General features: G+C 42.5%; 1 protein-coding gene across 9 annotated transcripts in view; it reads right to left on the bottom strand.

Annotated features, from left to right (window-relative positions):
* Grip1 (glutamate receptor interacting protein 1) overlaps positions 1-25,447 on the bottom strand; it is a 622,013-nt gene that overhangs the window by 50,106 nt on the left and 546,460 nt on the right. For all 9 annotated transcript variants that reach the window (XM_021175316.2, XM_029482638.1, XM_029482635.1 and 6 more), the window contains 3 exons: positions 15,931-16,011; positions 8,068-8,137; positions 6,128-6,273 (listed from right to left, as the gene is read on the bottom strand). In XM_021175316.2, coding sequence (XP_021030975.1) covers positions 6,128-6,273; positions 8,068-8,137; positions 15,931-16,011 — 297 coding nt within the window. The remainder of the gene's footprint in view (positions 1-6,127; positions 6,274-8,067; positions 8,138-15,930; positions 16,012-25,447) is intronic.

Here is a 25,447-nt window from a genome sequence, read left to right as displayed (position 1 = left end):
GGCATAAGCCAAATGAGATCAGCCACTGAGACCAGGGTGGAGCTCTTCCAGAAGTCAGCTGCTGTTTCTGTCAGCCCTGCCAACCTGTCTGCAGAGCTGGCTCTGAAAGTGGACGCGTTGCCAGCTCTGTACACCGTGCATATTCATCCCCCGGGTGGGCTTTCTCACTCTGCCAGGAAGGGAGCTGAGATCTGCTGAGCTGTGCAAATCAGGCTAAGTAGGTTTTTCCACCGGGCTTTGCCTCTTCCTTAGGACAGAGCCCGGTCGATGCCGGAGGCTTTAGCCCTTTCGTGAAATAAATTCCCCAAAGCAAGTGCAGCGGAAGCAAACTTGGCGTAGAAAAACCAGTGCTTGAGAGATAATGAGTACAGGCTTGTTGTGCATTCAAAATGCTGGGTACAAAATATATTTGTATATAATCATTCCCAGCACTATCAACAAATGTAAGAATGTAGCTAGGTTGGTTATCAACAAATGTAAGAATGTAGCTAGGTTGGTTATCAACAAATGTAAGAATGTAGCCAGGTTGGTTATCAACAAATGTAAGAATGTACCTAGGTTGGTTATCAATGAATGTAAGAATGTAGCTAGGTTGGGGTTTTTTGGTTTTTTTTTTTTCTCTTTTTTTTTTTTTACTGGGAATAGAAACGTTAAGCATATGGCTTGGCATGACTGTCACCTCTAGACCTATTCTGAGTTAGGCGTGAGAAGGTTCTAGAACACTGGCAATTTTCTTTTTTATTGATTGGTGTTATGATTCTAAATGTCCCTAAAGACATTAAGGCCTACTAGTCTTAACTGGTTACTAGTCTTGTGTCACCGATAGGACATGATGGGACCTTTAGGAGCTAGGGCCCAAAGACAGGAAGTTAGGTCCTTAAAGGCGTGTCCATGAAGGGGACCCTTGGACTCTACCTCCTTGCTTCCTCACTATTTCCCAGCACCAGGAAAAATGGTGTAATGCCGTTTGGATGAGATTAAAATGTTAAGTGTTATGTATCTGAGACTTACACGATCTTTACTGAACCAATTTATGGGTTACTTTGTCTCTCTGTCTTCTGCCATAAAATATACAAAGGGATGCCATGGAGTGTCCTCAAACAATGGACGCCTTTGTTGTTGCTGTTCCCCTAGGCCCTGTATTTATTTCGTATTTTGTATTCTGGCTACAGTTGTAAAATAAAAAATTTAGAAAAAAAGCCGTTTATTCACGATGTGGTCTGAATATAAAATACCTTCCTCTGGCCCAGGAGGTTCCAGCTGGCGGAGCTGTTCTGCGAGGTTCTGGGAAGTGTAGGATGGAGAACTGGACTAGAGGAAGTAGGTTCCTGGGGTGTGCTGTTGGAAGCTGTACCCTGTCCGATGGCCTTTCTGTTACCTGTCTACCATGAGGTTGTAGCTTGGGCCACATACTCCTACCTCCAGGATGGAAATGCCTCTTTTCTACCACGCCCTTCTTACAGGATGGAAAAAAAACTTCCCTTGTTCTCTGTTGAGGCTCTTGCTGTCTGAGCTGTTTTGCTCCCCCAGTCTGAGCTCAGCGAGCACTTCTCTAGGTGAAACGCTCCCGGTCCATCTGACTAATGGAGACCTCCTGTTCTCTTGGTCTTCTTTCTCCTTCTCCTTTGTGGTCTCTCCTGAACCCCATCATTCAATCCTCTAGTCTCACCTTTCTCTCTCTACTGTCCAATCACAGGCTCTAGCCTTTTATCAACCAATTAACTTGAAATTGGAGAGTGGGTTTATATAACAAAGGGGGTGTGGAGGCAACCAGATCTTGGTGTTTAGAATTTAGCATTTGTATACCTAGCACCAGACCAACACCCAATGCACCATGAAACAGCAAGATTCCCATTGTATGCACTTTCACACTGAGGAGAGAAATAACACTGCTAGTAAAACAATTCTCAAGCATGTTTATGTCAGTTGCATGTGTTATTGAAACTGTGTAATATAATCAAGCTAGCTTAATTTGTAAAGTATCTTTGTAGTTTTTATATGAAAACAGAATTGAATGTACATGATAAAAATCTGCTGTTAATTACAGGGAGGAAAATCAAAAGTTGGATAAAGTGGGACAGGAAAGACAGCTCAGCAGATAAGAGCACACACTGCTCTCCCAGAGAACCAGGATTTGGTTTTCAGCCCCCATATCAGAGAGCTCTCAACTCCTTCTAACTCTAGCAAAAGGGGATCTGATACTGTCATTTCCCCCACTTGAGCACCTGCACATGTACAAACACACACACACACACACAAATACACATACATACATACATACACACACATACCCATACACACACATACATACACACATACACACACATACATACATACACACACATACACATACACAAACATACACACACATACCCATATACACACATGCATACACACAATACACATACACACATATACACACATACACACATATACATACACACAGAAACACACATATACATACATACACACAAACATACCCATACACATATACACACATATACACATACATATACACACATATACACATACATATACACACATACACAAACACACATATACACACATACATACATATACATACACACAGAAACACACATACATACACACACATATATACACACATACACATACATACATACACACACACATACATACATACACACACATACACATATCCACACATATATACACACATATACACATACATACACACACATACACACACACACACACACACACACACACACACACATACACAAACACACGAACACAAACCCTTAAACTTAAAACAGGTCTTTAAAAGCTAGGGAAAGTAAGCCGTGAAGTCGTTAGGAATGATTTGAATTTTACCCAATAAATTAAATCACTATTTCACTTTCACCCTTTAAATGTCAATAACATTTTTGAAGGTAGAAGAAAAGATCTTGAAAGTTTTTATAATAAGGAACTGACTAATGTTTGAGGGAGTAGATATGTTTAAATTGACTTAAACAATTTATAATGTGTCCACAGATCTAAACATGATGCTACTTCATTAACACAGACAGCTCATTTTCTGTATTAGTTAAATATATTGATTTTCAAGAGAAAAAAAAAATCAAACAAAAGTGGGAAGTTTTATAGTTTGTACATTAAGCATCCCCCCTGATAGTCGTAGACACTAAAGGCTCCACTCCCCAGGCGTGGGGCACTACTGACAGATGGTCAGATCACAGGGCAGCAACTTCACCAGTGGGTTAATGCACTGGTGAATTCAGACTGAGTCAGCATTCAGGAGCTTGAGTGAGGTTGGGAAAAGTATTTCACTAGAATGGCTTTGAAGGGAATCGCTTTGTCTTTCTGGTACTGTCTTTGCTCATTGCTGTCAAGTGAGCAGCATGGATCCACCATGCCTTCTGGCCGTGACTACCTCGCCATCGTCCAGAAGTAACCCAGCCAGCTGACCGTGGCCAGAAACGATAACCAATCCGCCCAGCATCAGGCTGTTCTTGTTATCAGGTATTCTGTTGCCATGACAGCAGGAGGATGTCAACCACAGGTGATTGATGCCCAGAAGTAAAGTAGCTGTGTGTCTTCTTAACTATGCAATGTCTAATTTTGGAAGCAATTTGTGGAAGGAATTTGGAAAATTTTGGAGACAAGGCTTCTTTAAAAAGCAGTTTAAAATTTTGTAAGGGAGGAGAGTATGGGAGGTAGTTTTGGGGAGAACTCTACCAGAATGATACTGCGATTGTTAACCGTTGCTCGTGAGGTTTCAGATGGATTTGAGGACCCTCTTAGATGGGAGACTGTATATTACATGCTGGCAAAAACATGTCTCCACTGTTTCCCATGTCCTGATACTTTGTGAGATGCCAAATTTAAAGTTATAGACTAATCCAATGGAGCCCATTTTGAGGTAGCACAGAATTCAGACCTGCATGGACATTATTTATTGCTTTTGTCTGGATTTACAGTGAAAATCAGAAGGAAATGCCAGAGCAGATGAGTTTAAAAAGCGTGGAGTTTAAGTTTTAAAAACAAACAGGGAGTGGGGGTGGGGAAGCTCTTTGAGGCTTTAAAGTATAGTGAGCTTGCTGAGTAGACTCACACCATAACAAGCAGGCGAGTACTTGGCACTGGGACAACCAAGATGCTTTGGTGGCATCTCAGGAACTAGGCAGCTCCCATCCATCAGTGGCTCAAGGGCATAATGATGTAAATAAAGCCTTTGAGAGACTTTGGTTGCAGATTGCTCCAGGGAACCTTTGCACAGGCTGCCAAGGAAAGTGTCTGAGCGCAGCTTCCAAACACTCAGAAGCTGCTGTCACTCTGCCCCACCTGGGCCTGGCCACTGCTCACGTTGGCCAAGATCCTTAATGCCATTCTGTGACGCTGGTTTTGCGGCTTCGAGTCTCAGAAGAGAATGACTTTGGGCTTTTGTGCAATGCCAGCTGGTGTTTTTGAGATGCTGGGAAGTCTTAGAGATAGACTGAATGCATTTTGTGTCTTGAGTTGGCTAAGGGTCCTTTGGAAGTCAGAAGTGGTATGCTTGGTAGGAATGTGACATGGACTCTGCCATGCTAACTCGGGGCTCCTGTGTGGTGAAGGCTTGGACCTCAGCTAGTACTGAGGAGTGATTGAGTCATGACAGTACGGTTACTAATCAGAGCACCGTGTTCATCTTTGATGAGTTTATAATGCACGAACCAACAGGAAGTGAAGCTGAGTGGGGGAAACAGAGCACTAGGCATCACTTTGGAGGCTATAACTTGCCCCTGGCCCCTTCTTGTTTGCATTCCTGATTCTTCACTACCATGATGCTCCACTTCACCATGGCCATAAATACTGGATCCAGGTAACCATGGATGGAGACCTCTGAAACCATGAGTTCAAATACATCCTCCCTTCAATTGTTTCAATTAGACATCTTGTCTCAAAAAAATGAAAGAAGAAAAAACAACAACATAGAAGCAGCAAACCGTATATTATAGTATAGTTTAGGGAAACAAAGACTTGAGACTGCAAGCCATAGACCCACATTCATAGGATGGGCCTTAACTTAATTGTAAGCCTGGCAACCTTTTAAGTGAGAGCATTATGATACAGATTTCTAGAATTTCCCTTATTTGCGAGTTATCTTTTCAGTCAGTTGCAGGTTATGATTGTGAACAGATAAGAGGACATCTACCAGCCGGGTGGTGGTGGCACATGCCTTTAACCCCAGCATTTGGGAGGCAGAGGCAGGCGGATTTCTGAGTTTGAGGCGAATCTGGTCTACAGAGTGAGTTCCAGGACAGCCAGGGCTACACAGAGAAACCCTGTCTCAAAAAACCAAAAACAAACAAACAAACAAAAAAAAAGACGTCTACTGCAGGGCAATAAAAGCCCTGCTCCTCCCATAACTGATGGCAGTGCCATGACATTTGTCAAAGAAGAAGAATCCGGCCTCCACTTGGAGACAATGCCCAGGGTGTGTGTGTTTCCAAAGCTCCCCAGGAGACTGAGGAACACCAAGGTCTGAGAAGCATTGCTCACACAGTACTCCTTACATATCACCCAAGCTCCTAGAATAGATCTGACCCCTAAAAACCGTGAGACAGAATGTGGGCGGAATCCCACAGTTTCCTTTTTATTCTCACTATGTAATCCTGGGTTAAGAGAGGTTTTCTAGGAAAATAATTCAAAAGAAGGTGAGAATCTAAATCAAGCCATAAAATCTAAATAAAGTCATGAAGTAGGAGACTACTGTCTATGCTACTAAAATCACTGAAATAACAAAGAAAAGCATTCAGAGTTTGTAAACTAGCTAAATATGAAGTTAAAAAGGCAGCATTCACCATGGCTACAGGCTACAAGTATCATCGAACTCTTAGAAATGACCAGTTCCATTGCCTTAGAGTGGTACTCATATTTAAAATTGTTTTAATATAATTTTTATAAAAAATCTTAGTTCTAAAATTTGAAAGCATCATTTAAATTCTACTCAAGACTCAGTGCATAACTCAAAGACTCTAACAACTATATAAAACACCGCTATGACATTATTAGCCAGCTGCAACATGACAAGCGTCAAGATTTATTATCTTTTTGACAGACAGGCAGTTAGAAAAGTCAGTCTTATGAGCAAGGATGCTGTCAATACCTGAGTTATCTTCATCTTTGCGGATTTTGAGCTTCACCAGGTCTTCACACTGCTGGAGGATCTGGACCGCATCTTCCATGGAACAGTTATCCAGCCGGATGTTATCTATCGCAAGCAGTTTGTCTCCAAGTTCCAGAGTTCCGGTTCTGTTGATAAGTGGACAGTATCACATGAGTCGTGATGAATACGTACTCAGGCCATTTCTAGAGGCACTGGGTATAATCTTGTGTTCACATGACCATCAGAGCCAAAGCTCTTGAACTGTCTTAAAATTGTACTTTTATTGACAAGCATCTATTTTGAGATGGATGCTATGCCGCTAAATCGTATATTATAAAAACAGTTTCCTTAAGTTTCCTTCAATTTAACCTAGGCATTTACTTGGGAAGGATAGAGCTCCTTAGGGGGTGCCAGGCACCAGAGACCCAACTATCCTAGTGTTCCTCTCAGTCTTGATACACATTATTGATGCATTGCAATCAGCTCCAAGGAGAGGACCGCGGGATGAAAGAAGGTAAGACAGGTCAGGTCATTGAGAACTGAAGTCTAGGATTTGGGCTCTTTCTTTATGCACCTGGAAACTTGTTGCGGCTGGGAAAGGGGACAATCCGACATAACTATTTGGAAAATGGCCTCAGAGAGTCCAGTACTGCTTCTGGACTAATTGCAAGACTGTTGAAAATCTTAAAAAATCCATAATACAGCCATAGCAGGATTTAGAATAGACTGCATATGTTTTTGGTATAGAACTATCCCTTATGTATTATGTGTAGGTTAGAGTCTACTAATTGTTTGCTAATTTTCAGTGTCTCTTCTATTCTACTGGATCACCTATGATAGATAATACAGGCTCTCTGAGCATCCCTCAATGCATTCCCACCTACAGATAGGAAATAGGGAAGGCAAGTAGGTAGGATGGATTCCTTGTACACTTCCCACCCATTACATGAAAAACAAACATCTGTCCTTCTTTCATACCTGATGCTAATATGTTTCAATAGGGCTGTGCTTCTATTATTTCTCTCACACTCCTACTATGTCCACCATACCTTTCAGTGGTTAGAATTTATTTAATGACATATTCCCCTATGATGACAGGTGGGGTTTTAAAAGATCTTTATTTGAAAAATAAGAGGAATGTTAACAACACTATATTTGCATGCTTGATTACTTAAAATGTACTTTTATCTGTGAAATAAAAAAATGAGACTATCTCATTTAGAAGTATAGTGAACAAGGAGGAGACCGCTCTAGTTACCTTTAATGGTGAAGTCGATATAGCCTAGAGTCTTCCTAGAAAGCAGTGACAGCCAAGAGACTGCCCAGATGAGGCCATCCTGTGGACATGTCTATGATGGACTCTCAATTGTTCATTGGTTTAGGAGGGTCCAGCCTACTATGAGTGGCACCATTTCTTGGGCAGGGAATTTAGGGTTGGATAAGAAAACTAGCTAAGCATGAGTCTGAGAGAGCCAGCAAGCATCTCTTGGCTGTGAGTCCTCTGGTTAGAAGTAGCGCTTCATGGAAGCACACCTTTCAAGTTCCTGCTTAAGACTCTCTCCATAAGGGACTATGATCCGGAAATATTAACCAAAGAAATCCTTTCTTCTCCTAAGCTGCTTTTGGTCAGATTTTTTTTTTTAAATCACATCAACAGAAAGGAAATTAGAACAGGAATATAAACATAAATGGTGGCTCTAAAGTCTTACTTGTCTAAAGGGGACACGATGGCAAAGCCATCCCACAAGCTAACTGTGTTGGAGAGGTCCTGCTCAGAACTGGGTAACTTTTGAGTTTTCAGTAACAAATGGAAGATGGAAGAAAGTGAAGAAAACGCTCATGCTGAACGCATAAAATACCCTAAAAAACACTTTTAGCTATAGAGCACAGAAGTGCAGGGATAGAAGGAACAGGCCAGTGAGAAAACACACACTCCTTACCTGTGTGCCACACTGCCTTTCTTGATATCTGAAATGACAAGGGGGTCCCCCGGTTTTCTACTGGATGGCGCTGTAACAATGAAGAGAGAGAGTGAGCAATCACATCTTCACGTCCAGGACTCATCTGAGACAGTTCCCTCCTGCCTGACAGTAACTTTCAACACCACTAAGAGTTTATTTGTAAATCAAAAACAACCAGTAAATGGTTAGAAACTATTTGTATTATAGCTACAAAAATATTCATGCAAGTGTGGCCATTTAAATTTGCAATCGAAGAAGGCGGTTGGAGAGGTGACCACCAGCTTTAGTCTCGTTCAGGTCAGTGACCTAAATGGTTGGCTTCTCAACAAGAGAATCATGAAATCAATTTAGACTCGCTGGCTTGGTGATACTGAAGGTGAGTCTCTCTCTCATCCCTTCCTCCATGCCTCTCTATCAAGGAGGGGCCACTGTTAGTCACCAGTTCATCATGTTACACAAGGGCACTGGGAAGGACATAGGGCAGCAATCACAGCTTTAAAGTTCATGTTTCCCAGAAGGAATTAGTTTGGCGGGTGAGCTACATAAATCTTTATGTTCTGCTCACAAAATCCGACCTAGGAAGCTCTACAGTGTTTTGGGATGTGAGTGTTTACTTTGTTGCTATAGTCAATATTTTATTAGTTAACCAAATGCATGCATATGTATATATTTATTCTAAGCATACATATATAGCCCCCATGAAACTGCACACTAAAATTATCATCAGTCACAGTGGCCCTTATAATTTTGGGGGGGGGTAGTGCTTCCATTTGATAGAAATAATAAAAAAAAGCATTTTAAAAGAAACTTCCTTGGCATTAACTGTGGCTATGAGTTATATAGCCCAGGGAAGCACAAAGAAACCATCTTTATTTCCACATTTTGGGTTTCATTTAGGATATCAACATTTGTATAAAAGACAAGTGGCCTCTGAGAGAAGATGTTTTACCAACCTGAAGCTTGCCATGATCTCCTTTTAGAGAACATTAAGAGGCCCCTGAAGTAAGATTTTATTATAAACAGGCTGATCATTCCATAATAATCACAGAACCGTATCATATTCTATAATCCCACCTGAATCCCAGAAAAATGTTTATGCATAAGAACAGATGGTTTAACAGCTCAGCATCATACTTAAAGGAAAACCAACACCCCCCCATACCTTACCCACTATTGAAATTAGTCCTGAATAAATGTTAATGAGATTTCGCTTAGTCACTATCCTTAGCTCACAGCAAAGAATGCAGAACAGTCTATTCACTGCAATTAACTCATTATTTAAGCCGTCACTCAATGATTTGATATGACTTACCCATAGACACAAACAGTTGCCAATTTTACTCATGTCATGGTCTAAAATAAAGTTAGTTCTGGGCACGCACGCACGCATGCATGCACACACACACAAATAAATACATCTTTATTAGATAAAAGCATTATTCTAGTATCTGTCAACGAATTTGCACATTATTTCGCCACCGTCATATAACATGCAAGAGTTTTGTTTTGTTTTTTTTTTTTAATTAAAAAGGTCCAGATTCCTCTGAAATGATCCATGGAAAACCAGCAATAGTAGAAGCAAGAAGATACACCAAACCCTTCCCCTTTTGCAAGAGAGGAAGATGGTATCATGACACAGAGGACAATCCCACACAGTTTTTCCTAGAAGGCAGAATTTTCATATGCTCTATATAGGTACGTGCACATGGTGGCCACCCTGGTCTTATGGATTCTCCTCCTTCAACTATACCCATTTCTGAAACATCAAAGGTTCTTCTTGGCAGATGTCTCCTGGAGTGATGTATTGAACATAGAATTGTGTGTGGACCTGTATGGGCTCTGTCTCTGTTATTCAGGCACACAGATATGGCAATGGATCTTCGAGCAGTGTTTACGTACCCTACTATAATGCCAAATGCTTCTCTGCTAGAAAAATGACAAGCCAAGCTTGTGCTTCTAGGACCACAGGGCTCTAAAACTGACCAAGCAGGTCACTATTATCAAATATGAACAGTTTATACAGATATGCCATTTTGGTAATAGAGAAACAGAAGGACAATGCAGTGTAATGATTAAGAAGTGACATTTGATGGTGATAACAGTTGGAGCTGAAGCCCTGGCTCTAACACTTCTGGGTTGATTGCTTGGGGACAGAGTCCTTGGGTGCCTCATCTGTGGGACACGTGACGAAGAGTCACAATCTTTACCTGAGTTTCTGTAGAGAGCATTATGTGGATCATCACAAAGTGGTTAGATCCCTGCACATGGGCACCCTGTCTGCAGAAGATCTGCAGAAGAGCTTACTGTTATTACTATTCGGCCACACTGACCTCAGCTCCCTCTCTAGTACTAACCAAATTAAATAGACTGGCTACCTAACAAACTCCAGGGGGTCTTCCTGTCTCCCGCTCTCGAGTGCTGGGATTATAGGTGCATGATGCCATGCCCTGCATTTGTACGTGGCTTTAAGTATGAAGCTTGGACTCTCGAGCTAGAAAGGCAAGCACGTAACAACTGAGCCATCTGGACAGCTCTTCCTTTTCGCTTGTGTCAAAATTTCGAGTTCATGCAATTTGGTGGGAAATTGTGCAGAAGTAAGTCTTCAATTTTCTGTCTCCCCAGATTCAAATAGAGATGATTCCTGCCTGTAAGGTGATTCATTTGCGATTTTGAGATTTGATAGTGTGAAGGCAGTTTCTTTCAGTAGAAGCGCTACTTGAGTTTTGATTATGTGAAACCGGCAACATGCGGCACGGCAGCCTCTTGTGATACTGTGCAAGGATGGCAAGCCATAGCTTCCCATTGGCCATGCAGATAAACACTGCATACTACAGGGTACTGTATTGTTAGGTTGTATGAGTCGTTTCCACCCGCCATCAGTTTACTGGGGACATAGCTCGGCATCCGTTTGAGGAACACACACTTTCAGCTTTGGTTGATTGCACTTGTGAAATAGCATGTAATGCTACTGTTTTAGTTTTTTAATCTTAGTCAGTCTCTGTTTACACTGTGTTATGAACCACGGGGGTTTGTTCTCTCCCTTGCTAGGTTATCACCACACCCATCTCTCTTTCTTGCCTCTTCATTCCTCATTCTTTTGAAGATATAAGCTCAAAGCTTCTGAGAGTTCTTTTGGAGAGACACCTGATTTCACTGCATACAGGAAGTTACCTCACAGACTAATTCACTCATTCTTAGCTTCCAACTAATCCTCCTGTCTGAGCTATAGCATCATTTTTATACACCCCAAGTTCTGGATGCCTCCAATTCTTGAGCCCTTTGGAAGTATAAGGTGCATTGAGGTTCCCTGTTAGGGTCTGTTGCTGTTGTTTTCCTTTTCTTGATCTTCATGTAGGATTTGGCCATTGAAAAACCTCATATTTACTCATATCAAGAGAGCATGCACTGTGCCTCCATGGTTCAATCTTAGAAGTGTTAAACCCATCGTCGTTCACCCTCACTGGGTAAAGCTTATTTGCAGAGGAAAGATGAAAATGTGTTGTGCCTGTCACACCCCCCCCCCCTTTGTGATTTTATGAAGAAGGAAAACTAAGCTTTTGTTTCTGCAATGAACTCAGTCACATCATAAAGAGCGGCCAGGAAATTAACCGCCTGCATAAAATGCTACCTTTGGCTTTTCTGATCGAGACTCTGGGAAGGTTCCTCAGATCAGATGAAGGGTGGAACGACATGGGTACAGGACAGCCAGTGCTCAGGCTGACAGAATGTGTTGGGGGCTGTTTGGCCTTTTATTAGTTTGGGTTCTTTCGGTAGTTACACAGCCCAACCACAGCCTTTCCTTCTGTAAAATGGATCATCGCTGGGCTGCCCAGGATTAAGAAAGGACACACATGTCATCACAAAGTGCCATGTCTCGCTTTGGAGGGACAAATCCCTGTTGCAAAGGTCAACAGACAGGTCATCGTCCAAAAGGCTTTAGGGACAAGGGCACACACAGGGCAGAGACAGCCGAAGTTCTCTGACTTGACAGGCAAGTGTCTTTGTTGGAAGGTAGGAGCTGTGATTCTGGACTTGTTGGGGTGGGAGGGCACCGGGGTGTGGCTTTTTCTGTTAGTTTACCTACTTCAACTGCTAGAATAAATCATTATATATTATCATAACACCAATAAAAGCAATGTCTGGCTCTACTGTGCTGTAAATGTTTTATTGAGAACCCATGAACATTGCTCCGAAACCGCTCACCACATCCAGATTCAGAGGTGGCCTTTTTTTTTTTTTTTTTTAACTGTCAGGTCTGGAGTGTAGCTGGATACACTGAGGACTTGTGTGCCTCTCATGCTGGAAGGTAGCTGGACTTGCTGAGGTCATGTATGCCTGCCAGGACAAAAGGGAACTGGACACACATGTGTGCCTCTCAGGATGAGGGCTACTTCTGAACACAGAGGGGAAGAAGGAAGAAAGGGGATTTCATACAAATGAAATGTGAGAAAATTCAGTGAACTATGCAGGGCCTCAGCCCCACTCAGAGCCCATGTGTGTTTGAGGAGAAGGTGCATATCCTTCCTGCCAATATAATATAATTGTAGTGGACACTAGATTAAAAAACTATACTTTAAATGGGGTGAACATTAGACTTTTGTTATCTAGAGGTCTGTTTAAAGGATCTCACAGGGTGTTGATTATAGCACTGACTGATTACCACCTTACATGTACTGAGGTTTCCTGATGTGTTTTGGTTTTACATATATATATATATATATATATATATATATATATATATATATACACACATACATATATATATATGAACACATATGTACTTATGTGTATATTCATATATGTACACAAATACATGTATGTATTTGTACACACGTATGTATACAATATGTATACCTTCCATATGTGTATATATTATATGAACGCATATACATATATGTATATACATATATGCAAGTGTTCATATATATATGCATGTGTATGTGCATATGCATTTAATATGTGTAACCCTTTACAGAGAGGAGCACTTTAGTCCTTGCTCTGGATCATTTTTTAAATCTTTAATACATGCATTAGTCCACTCAGCACTTCACAATCGTATTCTAAGACTTCTTTCTGGGGGACACAGGGCTTAGTAGAACAATACTGATGAAGATACCTCATCCATCCACGCAATGGCTATGGGCATTGAATGAGGATCTATGTGTGCTGGGACCTCAGTGAGGCCCTTAGGGGTTTCTCTCACTGCCATGAATCCAAATCCTGGCTGGCCTTTTAGTTCTTGTTTTTCTTTTGCAGTAAATTCTGTTTCCTTGACTTGTAAATTAGTAGTATTTTCCAGGAAGAAACACGTTCAGTATCGTGACGATTGCTTGTGTACGTGCAGTTGGAGCTCTGAGAGGTGATATGTGTGTGTGTGTGTGTGTGTGTGTGTGTGTGAGGACGTGCGCATCCCTGCCCCACTTAGAGCAGAGCGACTCTCACGCTTCACAGAGAACAGCTGCCGGTGGCGGTGGCGGTGGTGGTGGCGGTGGCGGGCTGAGACTCCAGACCTTCTTGTAGCAGCTTGTGGGTGTTTACACTGTCAGCATTAAAACTGTTCTGACACAACCCTGCCAGTGAGTGGGAGTTCTCCAGACACCTCCTCCCCATGAGCGTCTATTACAACCAGAATTGCTTCAATCTCAAAATTTACTTAAGAAATTGTTTTCTTTTCCTTTGGTTATTTAATGTAAGTAGATACTCTTAAAATTTATAGAAGAAAAATTTAATTTGTTAATATCCATAAAAATTGAAGGCCGAGGAGATACTCTGTAAAGTGCTTGTCCCTAAAGCAGGAGGAGATGAGTTTGATTTCAGGACAACATACAGAGACCAAACAAACAACAACAGGACAACAACAAAGACCAGGCATGGCAGCAGGCACCTGTAATATCCACACTGGGTAAGTGGAGACAGGCAGTGTGGGGGCTCACTGCCCTGCCTGTGTAGCCAATTGACAAATTCCAGACCATTAAGAGAGGCTTTTTCAAAAACCTAGGTGGACCGCTCCTGTGAGCTGACATCCAAAGTTGGCTCCTGCTTTGCACATTCATGATACACACACACACACACACACACACACACACACACACACACACACACACGCGCGCGCGCGCACGCGTGCACGCACATATACATACATCTATTTATTGGACTTGGCATGCCATTCATTCACAACTACAACATATTGTCTTTATTCACATGCTGAGTCATTCCTAAATACAAGTGCTTCACGGTGGTATATTTTATTTGTCCTATGTGCTGCCTCATTTTATCTTTACTTTTCTCCCAGAAGGCTACTACTAGGCTAACGGGGAACCATCTCGGATACTTGACATCTTATTCTTCGCAAAGGTTGTGAAATGCAGTTATACTCATTTTAGTATAGCAGCAGCTGTGTGTGGCTTTTCCTTATAAATAGAACTGCAGTCTTAGTGTTTAATTTATATCGTTAGAGTTGAGTTGGGCAGCCCTATTTCACACTAGTCAATCGAGGACTTACTTTACTTTTGCCATAACCACTGACGTAAACCCTCCCGAGCAGTGTGTCCAAGCATTTTTATACTGTCTCATCATTCTTGAAGGGATGAGCTTGTGGTCAGAGTCCCTACTTCTGTGCCTCCTTTGGTCCTTATGTACTGGTCATTTGCTTCATGTGTATGGGGACATGCACTGATAAACTCAGTTTATGGACATCAGAAGAACAAAATAATCTGTTTCTATCCTCTTCTGTAGAGGCCCACTGGGGTTGAAATTTTCAAAGTTGGTTTATCAAGGCAGTTATAAAATTTGATCCCTGGGGAGGACGAGAATTAAGCCTATTTATATTCTACACTTTTTTTTTTTGTGTGGATTGGTTATTTAGACCAGGTAACATGAGTGACTCAGGAATTTACTTAAAGGCATTGTTTGAGGCTTGTGATTACAAGATACATAGTATCTCTAGTTGGATTGTATCTGTAATGGATTACAAAAACATAGTAGACGCAAAGAGAGCCCTCAGTAGATACAAAAGTATTTTTGAATTAGATTATTGTCTCTGGTCATCATTAGACAACAGTATAGGACACAAAAATATAGAGAACCCACCTGTATATTTCTGTTCATCTAAGTATTCATCTAATAATTTATATATTGGCATGTGAGAAATATAGAAAACTTGCTGGGCAGCATAGATGTTATTTTACTTAAGACTTAGCCCTATACTTCATAGAAATCTTGCTCCCATTTGCATATTGTTTTCTTTTCCCCCTCTCCTCTTCTCTATGTCTCTCTGCGTCTGTCTGTCTGTCTCTCTGTATATGTGTGTGTGCAAGTTTGTACACATGCCAGTGAAAGCCAGAGGTAGACACTGGATATCCTCTTCAATTACTTTCTACATTTTTTTTTTGAGACAGAATCACTCACTGAAGTTGGATTCGCTGATCTAGCCAGTGAACTTTCTGGAAAGCAAATCTTAGAGCAAACCCCATGTCTCAGGCTCCTGAGTACCGAGATTACGATTGTGTGCTTCTGTGCCCGGCTCTTTCCATGGATGCTTGGGCTTGTTACTCAGATTAATACGCTTGCACATCGAGCACTTGACCAACTAAGCTCTCTCCTGAGCCTTCACATCCATTTTACAGATAGAGAGATCCAACAGCAGGGAGAAGCTGAAGCATCTTGCTCCTGTCACAAGGCTATCAGGTGCTGGCTGTGCACCTGGCTCCAAAGCTTCATATGGTTAACTCTGAAACCGGTGTAGAAAATGTAAAACATTCGCCACACCTGCAAACCCAATTGGCAACAGAATTCTACAGCATCTTTGAAGCGTATGCTTTAAGAGAAGCCCATTCTACTTACAACTGATGGTTATTCCAAGTTCCACGCTGTGCTTCTTAGGCAGTTTTACATGAAATGTTCCACTACTTGGGATGACAGACTCTATAATTTCAAAACAGAAAAAAATGTTTAGAGGACACTGGATATTGAATAGCCTTCAAAATTAAAACACTTCCATTCTGGAGATGGATGGAGTCACTAAGACTCAGGAAGTTCCAATTTAAACATTTCATTACAGCAGAGAGGCTCCTTTAGACTCAGAGGTAAACAACTCACAAGTCTCAGGAAGTCCCTAAAGCTTATAAGGCTACCAAGGCCTTGTGACTTCTAAGATTATCTAAACAGTAAGAATTTCTTGGGACAGAGGAGGCTCATCAGAGCTGTTGAGCTGTGTAAATGTTGTAAAGTGAGGTCCAGCGTTACAACTTGCATGAGTCGCTGCCATGCTGTTCAGTGATCAGCTGGTTTTGAGTTGTCCATGCTCCTGCAAGTAACACTCCTACTCCCACAGGTTAATACCAATAACTTCATTGGTTTTTCAAGTTGGACTTCCATAGATCATTGTTGGCTCTGGTGCCCTATATGGTATCTGTAACTGTGACTTTCTGAGGCCATTAGGATCTCTACTTTAATTCCCTGGTGACCCTGATGTTGGCACCCTTGCCTAAGCTCTTTCTAATTGAGCCCCTCAGCACCTCCACAGCTTTTACTCTCAGACAGCTGCACCTTTCACACCTCTACCTCAGTGAGTCAGTCAGTCAGAGGCTCTTCTGTCACCAACTGTCATTTCCTGTCTGAGTAGAACTACTTCACACAACATAGAATTCTTTCTCAACCCCATGGGATGAATTCAGCCACACCTCTAGACAAGCACCCCTCATCCAAGACCCCCGTAACAGTACAAAGAGCAAAGGAGACAGCAAAAGAGGAGGATTGTGGGATAAGCAAACTAACCCCCTCTTACTGTTTCATGAATTTCGCCAAAGCCTAGCTCATCCTCCGATAGTCGAAGAAGATCTAACTAGGAAGGCTGGGATGCAGGTGTAACTATTGGACCCTCAGACACCTAGTCCCGCTGTTCACTGTGTGTGTGTACCACATTTGGCACAGCTGCACAGCAGAGGCAGACATTAGGACTGGGTTCATGGAAGAAAGTTAAGAGCCCTCCTTTTCTCATTCTGCCTTAAATTGTTCTTGGCCTTTTGTCCTTTCCCTTGAGAAGTTTAAGCAGTAAACGTTTTACAAGCCCAGAATCTGATCTTCCAATTTGGAAGGTTCACTGCAGAGTGTTAAACTAGAGAACACAATAAAAATTTGATTTCCCTCAGCCCCTCCAGGCTGCTAGAGAGTCACCTGTAAAAAAAGACCCCCAAATTGCCCATCCGTTTCAGTGGCACATCACAGCCTTTCCTTCCAGCATCCTCCTTGCCCTCAGTGGGATGAGCTAACCTGCTGACGACCATCGTTCCTCTCGGTCTTCAAACATCTCTCCAGGACCAGGCCAGAGTCACAGACTGACTTTGCCTTCTGTTCGTCTCAGTGAAGACTTGGAAGTACCAGGAAGTGAAACTGCATACATTTGCTTTTTTATCCACTAAGACTTTGTATGCTTCCCATCTTCTGATGTTATAGTAAAGAATCAAATCTGCCTCTAGGTAGAGATAACCCATCAGCCCCTGCTTATGAGTTAACTCCATCTCTCAGATCAAAGACCTATCTAGGGGACCACCCCTAGGAAGGTGGATTCAAGCAAAGATAAAAATAATATACTTTGCCTTCCCAGAATTCCTGCTCCCTTGTACAAACCTTGTGAGCCAAGCTGGAGTTTAGATTGGTCTGCCTTCATTTCTATGATAATAGAAAGGCCTAACTACTCACCTTTCTTCCCTTTTCCTCTTGTGTGTGAGCCAGAGCCCAAGCCTACCTTTCTACTGCTTCATGATTTAGGGTTTCTTACTCCTTTTCTAAAAGGCCTTTTTTCTCCATGTGACTGACTACCCGCCACTGGGCGGCAAATGTCCATGTCAACGTATCTTCTCCGTCAATGTCCACGTCATTGTATCCACTCCATTCTCCCCCTTCCATTCTTGGAGCTGCAAGGTATCTATCCTCTTGCTCTGAGGTTTTTGTTTTAAACTCTAGTCAATTGTGTTCGCCCTTCCCTTTTATTCTATTTATTTTTTTCATTAAGACCAAGGAGGGGACCTTCTTTCTGCAGGACCGGTTGTTAACTCTGATATGACACCCTGAGATTTCGGGTGACATTTCTTTCCTAGTTTTGAATCCTTCAATCAGCTCAAGATATGAGCCACTCCTGTTCTCCTAGACAGACAGCATCTTGAACAAAACATGAGCCAGACAATTATTTTGGTCAAGCAATAGACTTCAAAAAGACCTGTTAATTTTGATACACTGAGCCAGAAAGAGAAGTGTAATGGGTAATAATTTTGGTGTGTTACTTTCTGATGACAGATCTGTCTGTATGTATCATAATGATTTCCCAAATATTTCTCTTTTCCCCACCTCCTCTCCATTCCTTCACCAGGCCTTGATCATTCACCATCCTCAAAACAGAAGATAACTTCTCTCCATCCCCCAAGAAACCATCTAAGAATCTGGAGTTAAGAAGAAAAGCCGGAGTGGCGGGTTTGGAAGGGGATGTGTTTGACCCACTTGCATCCAAACTGGTCTGCAGAAAGAAGCAAGAAATAAGCCAGTGTGCAGGCGGAGCAAATGGGGTCTTGGAGAGCGCCAAGCTTTGGCACTTCAGATCGGAGCCCCTCTGGACTGGGAAAGGCCATGCTTCTAGATGCAGCAACTGAAAGATAAAAATACCGGTGCCACAGGGAAGATGGTATGGGAGCAACAGAAATCTGCCACCTGACTGGTCACAGGCATAGTCAAAATACTCCCTTTAATTGCTTCGATAAAGCCAACAAGTATTCCATAAGAGAGTATGGAGCATCATTATTTGAGGGCCTGCCTCCTATAAGTGTGGCTGCTTTCAATCCTCCATTTTAAAAAGAAGACTTCTCCGAGAAAACAGAGAGGAGACACATAATGTGTGTTTATATTTCTGCTTGTGGGACTTGGTTTTCTCCTTCCATCACGGAGGCTCTGGATATTGACCTCAGCCTTGGCAGCAAGCACCTTATCCACTGCACCATCTGGCTTGCTTGCTTTTATACAATTTTAATGCAGGGAAATTTGACCATGATTAACACCACTAATGACATTAGAGGAGATATTATGCCTTCCTGGAAAACAGTAATGGATCATTTTTGACTGCACGTGACTTGAGGAAATCGCAACGGCAAATGGGTACCAGCTCGTAAATCTCTTTGATCAAGCTGTAGCTTCTTTTCCATCTTTACACGCCAGCGTGATATATTTCATATTTGCTATTTCCCCCTATATAATTATTTGGTTGTTAAAGCAAAGGCATATTTAATTTGGAGTTCATAAACAAATATTGTTAATGAGTAGAAGCTTCCATTATTCGGACAAACGACAGGTTTCACGTCCGTGGATACAGTTCTGCGAACAAATGATGTTTATTTTTGTAAAACCCTTGTGATTTCTTTGCACCTCCCTGGTTTTGCTCCATCTTTGTTAAAACTGTAATTAAAAACGCATCTGGGTAAAGGGTTTCCTTCTTACCCATCGGTCTGCTTTTCTGCCTGACGCATTCGCTGTTGGCAGAGGAGGATAACCACCGCCTCCTAATTTATCATCCTGGGAACCCCCCAGGAATGGAGATGCTCAACTCTCCCTGACTCCGACAGAGCACCAGGCTCCAGTGGATGGTGAACAGCACTCCACAGGCCTTGTACTGAGACTCCTTCCCAGAGCCAATTATCTGCAGAGTCGAAGTGGGAATGTTAAGGTCTTGTGGTAGTCACCATGTAGATCAGCATTTAAAAGAGCTGAATGTGAGAAAATGGGAGATGGGTTCTAACTGCGTAAAATCCTGTGTGTGGGAAAGGATTCCAATAAAAGAATGTGACTGGCTTAAAGTTCAGCCTAGCAGAGTGATGGCCTCGACCATCTTCAGCTTCAAATGCCTTTCTGTTAAGCCAACCAAGGTGCTGTTTGCATAGCAGTGCTTGTTTAAAGAGACCCACTCATTCATCCATCACTTAAAATATTTATTAAATAGAGATAGCTGATCACCGAGAGCCAAGGGCTGGAACATTCATCATGGCATGTATAAAATATTCTGACGTAGAACTCTGGACATGCGTGGCTTATATCCAGGCAATTAGGCACAAATTCAGAAGACCAGGTCAGGCTTGACATAGCCTGCATCCACACATTCCCTATCTGGGTCCCAAGTTCTTAAATGAAGAAATGTGGTTTTGTTTTTTGTTTTTTTTCCTGATTCTAAAAGTTTTCAGTAGTGACCCCTGTATCCCAGGAATGATGGAATGATTCCCTGAAGTGCCTTCCTGAGGGTTTGAGTGCTGCACCTGTATCCATCAGGAGAATAGTCCTATCAATTACCGATGTCTGCCACAAACAAAGGCAGACAGGATCACAGATAGGAACACTTTTTTTTCCTTTCTGAGCCTAGTGTAGATGACCTAGAATATCAATTTGTGTGACCTTTATTAAAGCAAGTTGGGCACTGAATAAAGTATGCCTAATAGATACAGTTCCTACTCTCTGGGAGTTCAGAGTTAAGATATTAAAGTATTAAATCAACAAGTATTAAAAAAATATATGTATGCATATTAAGGATTCATGAGACACTAAACAAATTTCTGTGATATAAAAAATAAAATGGATTTATAATGCGAGCAAATATTTAGATGCTGTGATAGTGTTTACAAAGATGGCCAAACTGGGCTGACCATTGCTCTGCTGAGGTGCAGTGTGCAGTTGCTGCCGAGTGCCCTGTGGTACTCAACACAACCTTCTCCCTGCATCTCAGGGGCAGGGAGCCTGCTCTAATGGTTTCTCGGTGGCCATCTCTAATATCTCCTCTAATAATTTTATTTAGCAAAAATTTTCACCCAAGAGGCAGTTAAGCACTAGAGGGGAAGTGGGCCTTAAGTCTGAGATTAGGAGTCTACCATTCTCTTTACTAGGACCTGGAGCTTCCCTACCAGAACCTCAGTTTTCCCTTTCACACATAAAATGGAGATACAGGATGACAATCACTTATTACTAATTTCCTATCACAATTGTTAAGTATATTCTGGGGCCACTGGACTGCCTCTTTGATGACCAAACCTTCTCTGCCAAGTGATTCTTACAAGGGCTTCCCACCCAAGTCCTGCTTGGACACAGGAATCTGAAGGCACACACTTTAGAAAAGACAGGCGGCTCTATACATGAGAAAAGGCAGACCATAGGAGAAAGTAGCCCCAAGAGAGCAGGAGCCCCAGGGAGAGTGGATGCTGACTGGAACAGAAATTTATAACCAAGTCTCCTCATGGAGCCTCATGTAGTTCATTAATTCCTTCCTTCACTAATTCACAGAGAACAGACTGAGGCCTTTCTGTAGTCTAAGCACTGTTTGCTGACTAGACATGCATTTGTAACCTAAAACCACAAAATCCCCGATGTCATTGATTCTCCTACTGGAGAATAAACATCAATACAAAATAATACGGAGTTCTGGATAAGGAAGACTCATAAACGTAGGCATGAGGAGAGAGAAGGCTTTTACGAGCCAAAGCCTACATGGCTTAAGCAAGAACCCAGGCCCAGGCACGTCAAGACACTGGGTGTGGCTGCTGCAAAGATGTGCTGTGGACTGTGACTGGCACTCGGGGTACCACATGGCTCTCACCCTAAAAGCTTTCGCGGAGCCAATGGTGCTTTCTCGCACTTCTTTCCCTGTTCTCAGATCTCTCCATGGGAATCTCACCACTCGCCCCATTTTGAATTACTTCAGGAGCTCCACTGCCTGGAATTCTGCCTGCCCATCTCTGAAATTCTGATCTCTAACGTGCCATTTTGCCTTGGCCTCAGATTCCTAAACCATCACCTCTCTTCTGTGCTTTCTCTGACTAGACACACTTCTTCCTCGACACTCCCACTTCTTGTACACCCCACTCCTCTCATTCCATCTGGCCAGTCTTTTACTGATTCCCACCATACACCAGCTTAGATTATTCTTTGAACACAGGCTGCCATAGTTAGGAGTGTGACCTTGGGAGTTGGCCTGTTTGTGTTAACATGCCAGCTCTAGCCCTGACTCTGTGCCCCAGATTTCTAGCGACATGGCAACAGTAACCTCTGCCAGTGCCATCTTGTTGATTAAACAATCTACGATGCACAGGGCTTAGCTATGCAGCAGGTAGAACGTAGGCACCTCTCACATGGTGACAGTCTCTGTACCAGGGTCACAGCTCATCATTTAATCTCCTAGCAACAATCCGACCCTCCCTGACTGAAGCCTTTCTGCTGAGCTTTCTCTGCAAGTCTCAAACTCTGGCTCCATCTGATAACCCATTTCTCTGCTTTTACTCTTTGGTATCTGATACTCCGTAAAACCACCAAAACCAGGGGTAGAGTTGGCTCAGTGGTTAAGAGCACTTGTTGTTCTCGCAAAGGACTCAGGTTTGATTCCTAGCACCCATATGGAGGCTCCCTGTCTCCTCAGGTACCAGGCACGCATGTGCTACACAGACATACATGCAGGGAAAATACCCATACATACAAATAAAATATCCAACAAAACAAAACACAACAACAAAATCAAAATGCACCAACCAATAAAAGAACAATAGAACCCTACTTTACCATGAGAACGGAGAGCGATAAACAGACAGTACAGACTGGGCCTTGGTGGTTTGAATATGCTTGGCCCAGGGAGTGGTACTATTAAAAGGTGTGGCCTTGTTGGAGGAAGTGTGTCACTGTGGGGGTGGGCAGACCCTCCCCTTAGCTGCCTGGAAGTGAGTCTTCTCTTGGTTCCCTTAGGAACAAAATGTAGAACTCAAAGTTCCAGCGCCTTGCCTGCCTGGATGCTGCCATGCTTCCCACCTCGATGATAACGGACTGAGCCTCTGAGCCTTTAAGCCAGCCCCAAGTAAATGTTGCCCTTTATAAGAGTTGCCTTGGTCATGGCATTTCCTCACAGCAATGGAAACCCTAACTAAGATGGTGACTTTAACAATTATTGACCCAGTGGCCATTTCTTGGTATCCAGATATCCTCCTCACCCCCCCCCCCCCCCCCCCCCGCCCCCATCCTGGGATCCAAGGGGAAATTCCAACACTTCTCTAGGTATTTCTCCCACGTTCTGATAGCCACACAACCCTGCAAGTCCCTCCTCTTTCAGCCATCCTTCTCTTCTCTGATTGTCTGTGAGCTTCTCCAGGAAATACACTGGTCCTTCCTATTTTCTCTTCCCATGGTTTAAACACAGCAGCACATAGTGCAGTAATTGTGCCCCATGGTTTTCTTCTGGATGAAGACACACATAAGCTGGTATATTCCCTCTCGTGTCATCAGTGGACCTGGTACTGTGGATCTAAAATAGAACTCTCACTGCTGCCTCCAGATGACCCTCTTCCAGGGTTATTCTTGTAACCATCGCTCTGTCTCTCATCTATTCATCCTCATGCCTCAAGAGCCATTACATGACACAGACACACTACAAGACACAGGCAAGTTTTGAATTTTAACTTGCCGCCGTCTCTAGCCAGCCACTGACATTCCCCATCTGTTCAGTTGCCACAGTCTCCAAATTGTTTCTTCTGTCTCCCTTCCACATTTTAGAAGGCTTTTCCTGAACATAACTCAGATTATCTCGTTCTCCTGCCAAAATGCCTCCTGGCTTCAGCACACTTGGGACCCAACAGAAATTGTCTACCAGGATGCTGCACACCTGCCAGACTAACATTTTCAAGCCCTTCCTCAAAACACAAGCTCAAACCCCTGCTCTTACTCTCTCCCTATGTACCCCAGCAGCCATGTGCACTGCAAAGCTCATTCCTCCCACTCAGCTTCTTCATGCTCACCGCTCCCTCTATCTGAAAGGCTGTTCTTCCAGGCCTTTGCCTCGCTTATGCCTTCTCCCCACGTTAATCTCTGCTTGAATGTCACTTCCTAAGAGACTCATCCTACGAAACAGCTCCCCTCTAGTCATCCTATGACTTTCTTCTCTGTTTTATTTTCTTCAGAGAACTTATAGACACAAACTCATGCTAATAGCTTTTGAAATTAAATTTCTGTTTCTCTTCAAGGTTATACAATGGTAGAAATGGTTTTTCTTTCCTGCCTGCTATTTCATCTACACTGTGCAAGAGAGTCACAATATCAAGTATTTGGTAGCATGTGATCCCTGTTTCTAAAGGCATGCCTCTTCTGATTGGTAAAAGGTCCTGGATATGTAGTGGTCACACTTCGCTGTGTGAAGAGCAACCAACCCTCCCTCCCTCCCTCCCTCCCTTCCTTCTGTCTTTCTTCAGTGGCACTGGGTATCAAGTCCAGGGTCATGGTGCATGTTGCGCAAGTTGTGTACCACTGAGCTACCTTCTTGGCTGATTACTTTCTTAAATGGGAATTTGCATCAAATTCTAAGCTCTGTTAGCTACTGTATGGGAACCTCTCCAAGACCAAAATTCCCTTTAGATTCCTCCTCTGAGACTAAGACAAGTCCTTAGCCTAAGATCCAAGAATCTTCCTGGAAGGTGGGGTACAAGAGAATTAATGATAGAGGTGGAGAGAAAGAAAAATTACAAAATATGTTCTTTGTCATATGTAGAACTTAGGTTTAAGTCTATTTATCAAGTATCTACCATCTATCTTCTATCTATCTATCTATCTATCTATCTATCTATCTATCTATCTACCATCTATCACCTATCTGTAACCATCATCTATCAAACTACTATCTATCTATCTATCTATCTATCTATCTATCTATCTATCTATCTATCATCTGTCTGTCTGTTTACCTAATGACATGGAAACAGAGGGGTCTATTTGGGAGGGGGTGAAACAGGATAGCAAGAAATAGGAAGGGTAGTGGGAGTGATTATGAACAAAGTTCATGCATGGAATAAGATGGAATAAGAAACCCATTATTTTGTATACCAACCCCCACCCCAAAAGAGAGCAAAATAATAAAGTAGAATAGTAGAATTCCTCAGGGTCACTTTAGCCAACACCTGTACTCCCCTCCCTGCCTCTGACACCTAAGGTTTCTCTTAGTAGTTTTTACCCATGAGTTCTCATACACTCATCTTGGTTATCAGTCACATGGCCGTCCTTATCTTCCCTGTCTGTATTTAGAGATGGTTTTGCTCATTGATTAGAATCCTCTTGACCCTAGAGAAACAATCCTGGAGTCCTACTTGAGAAACAATCCTCATGAGAGTCAGGTATAATTCTATTTAATCCCAAAGACCAAGTATTCATCTACTAGACTAGCATCCACTCACCGATTGGACTTGCATCCACTCACCTACTAGACTTGTATCCATTCACCTACTAGACTTGTATCCATTCACCTACTAGACTTGTATCCATTCACCTACATGAAGGCAGGTGAATGGATTAAATACACACACACACACAC

The sequence above is a fragment of the Mus caroli genome, chromosome 10 (assembly GCF_900094665.2).
Source record: "Mus caroli chromosome 10, CAROLI_EIJ_v1.1, whole genome shotgun sequence".
Lineage (NCBI taxonomy): Eukaryota > Metazoa > Chordata > Mammalia > Rodentia > Muridae > Mus > Mus caroli.
This window is presented reverse-complemented; position numbering and strand designations above follow the sequence as displayed.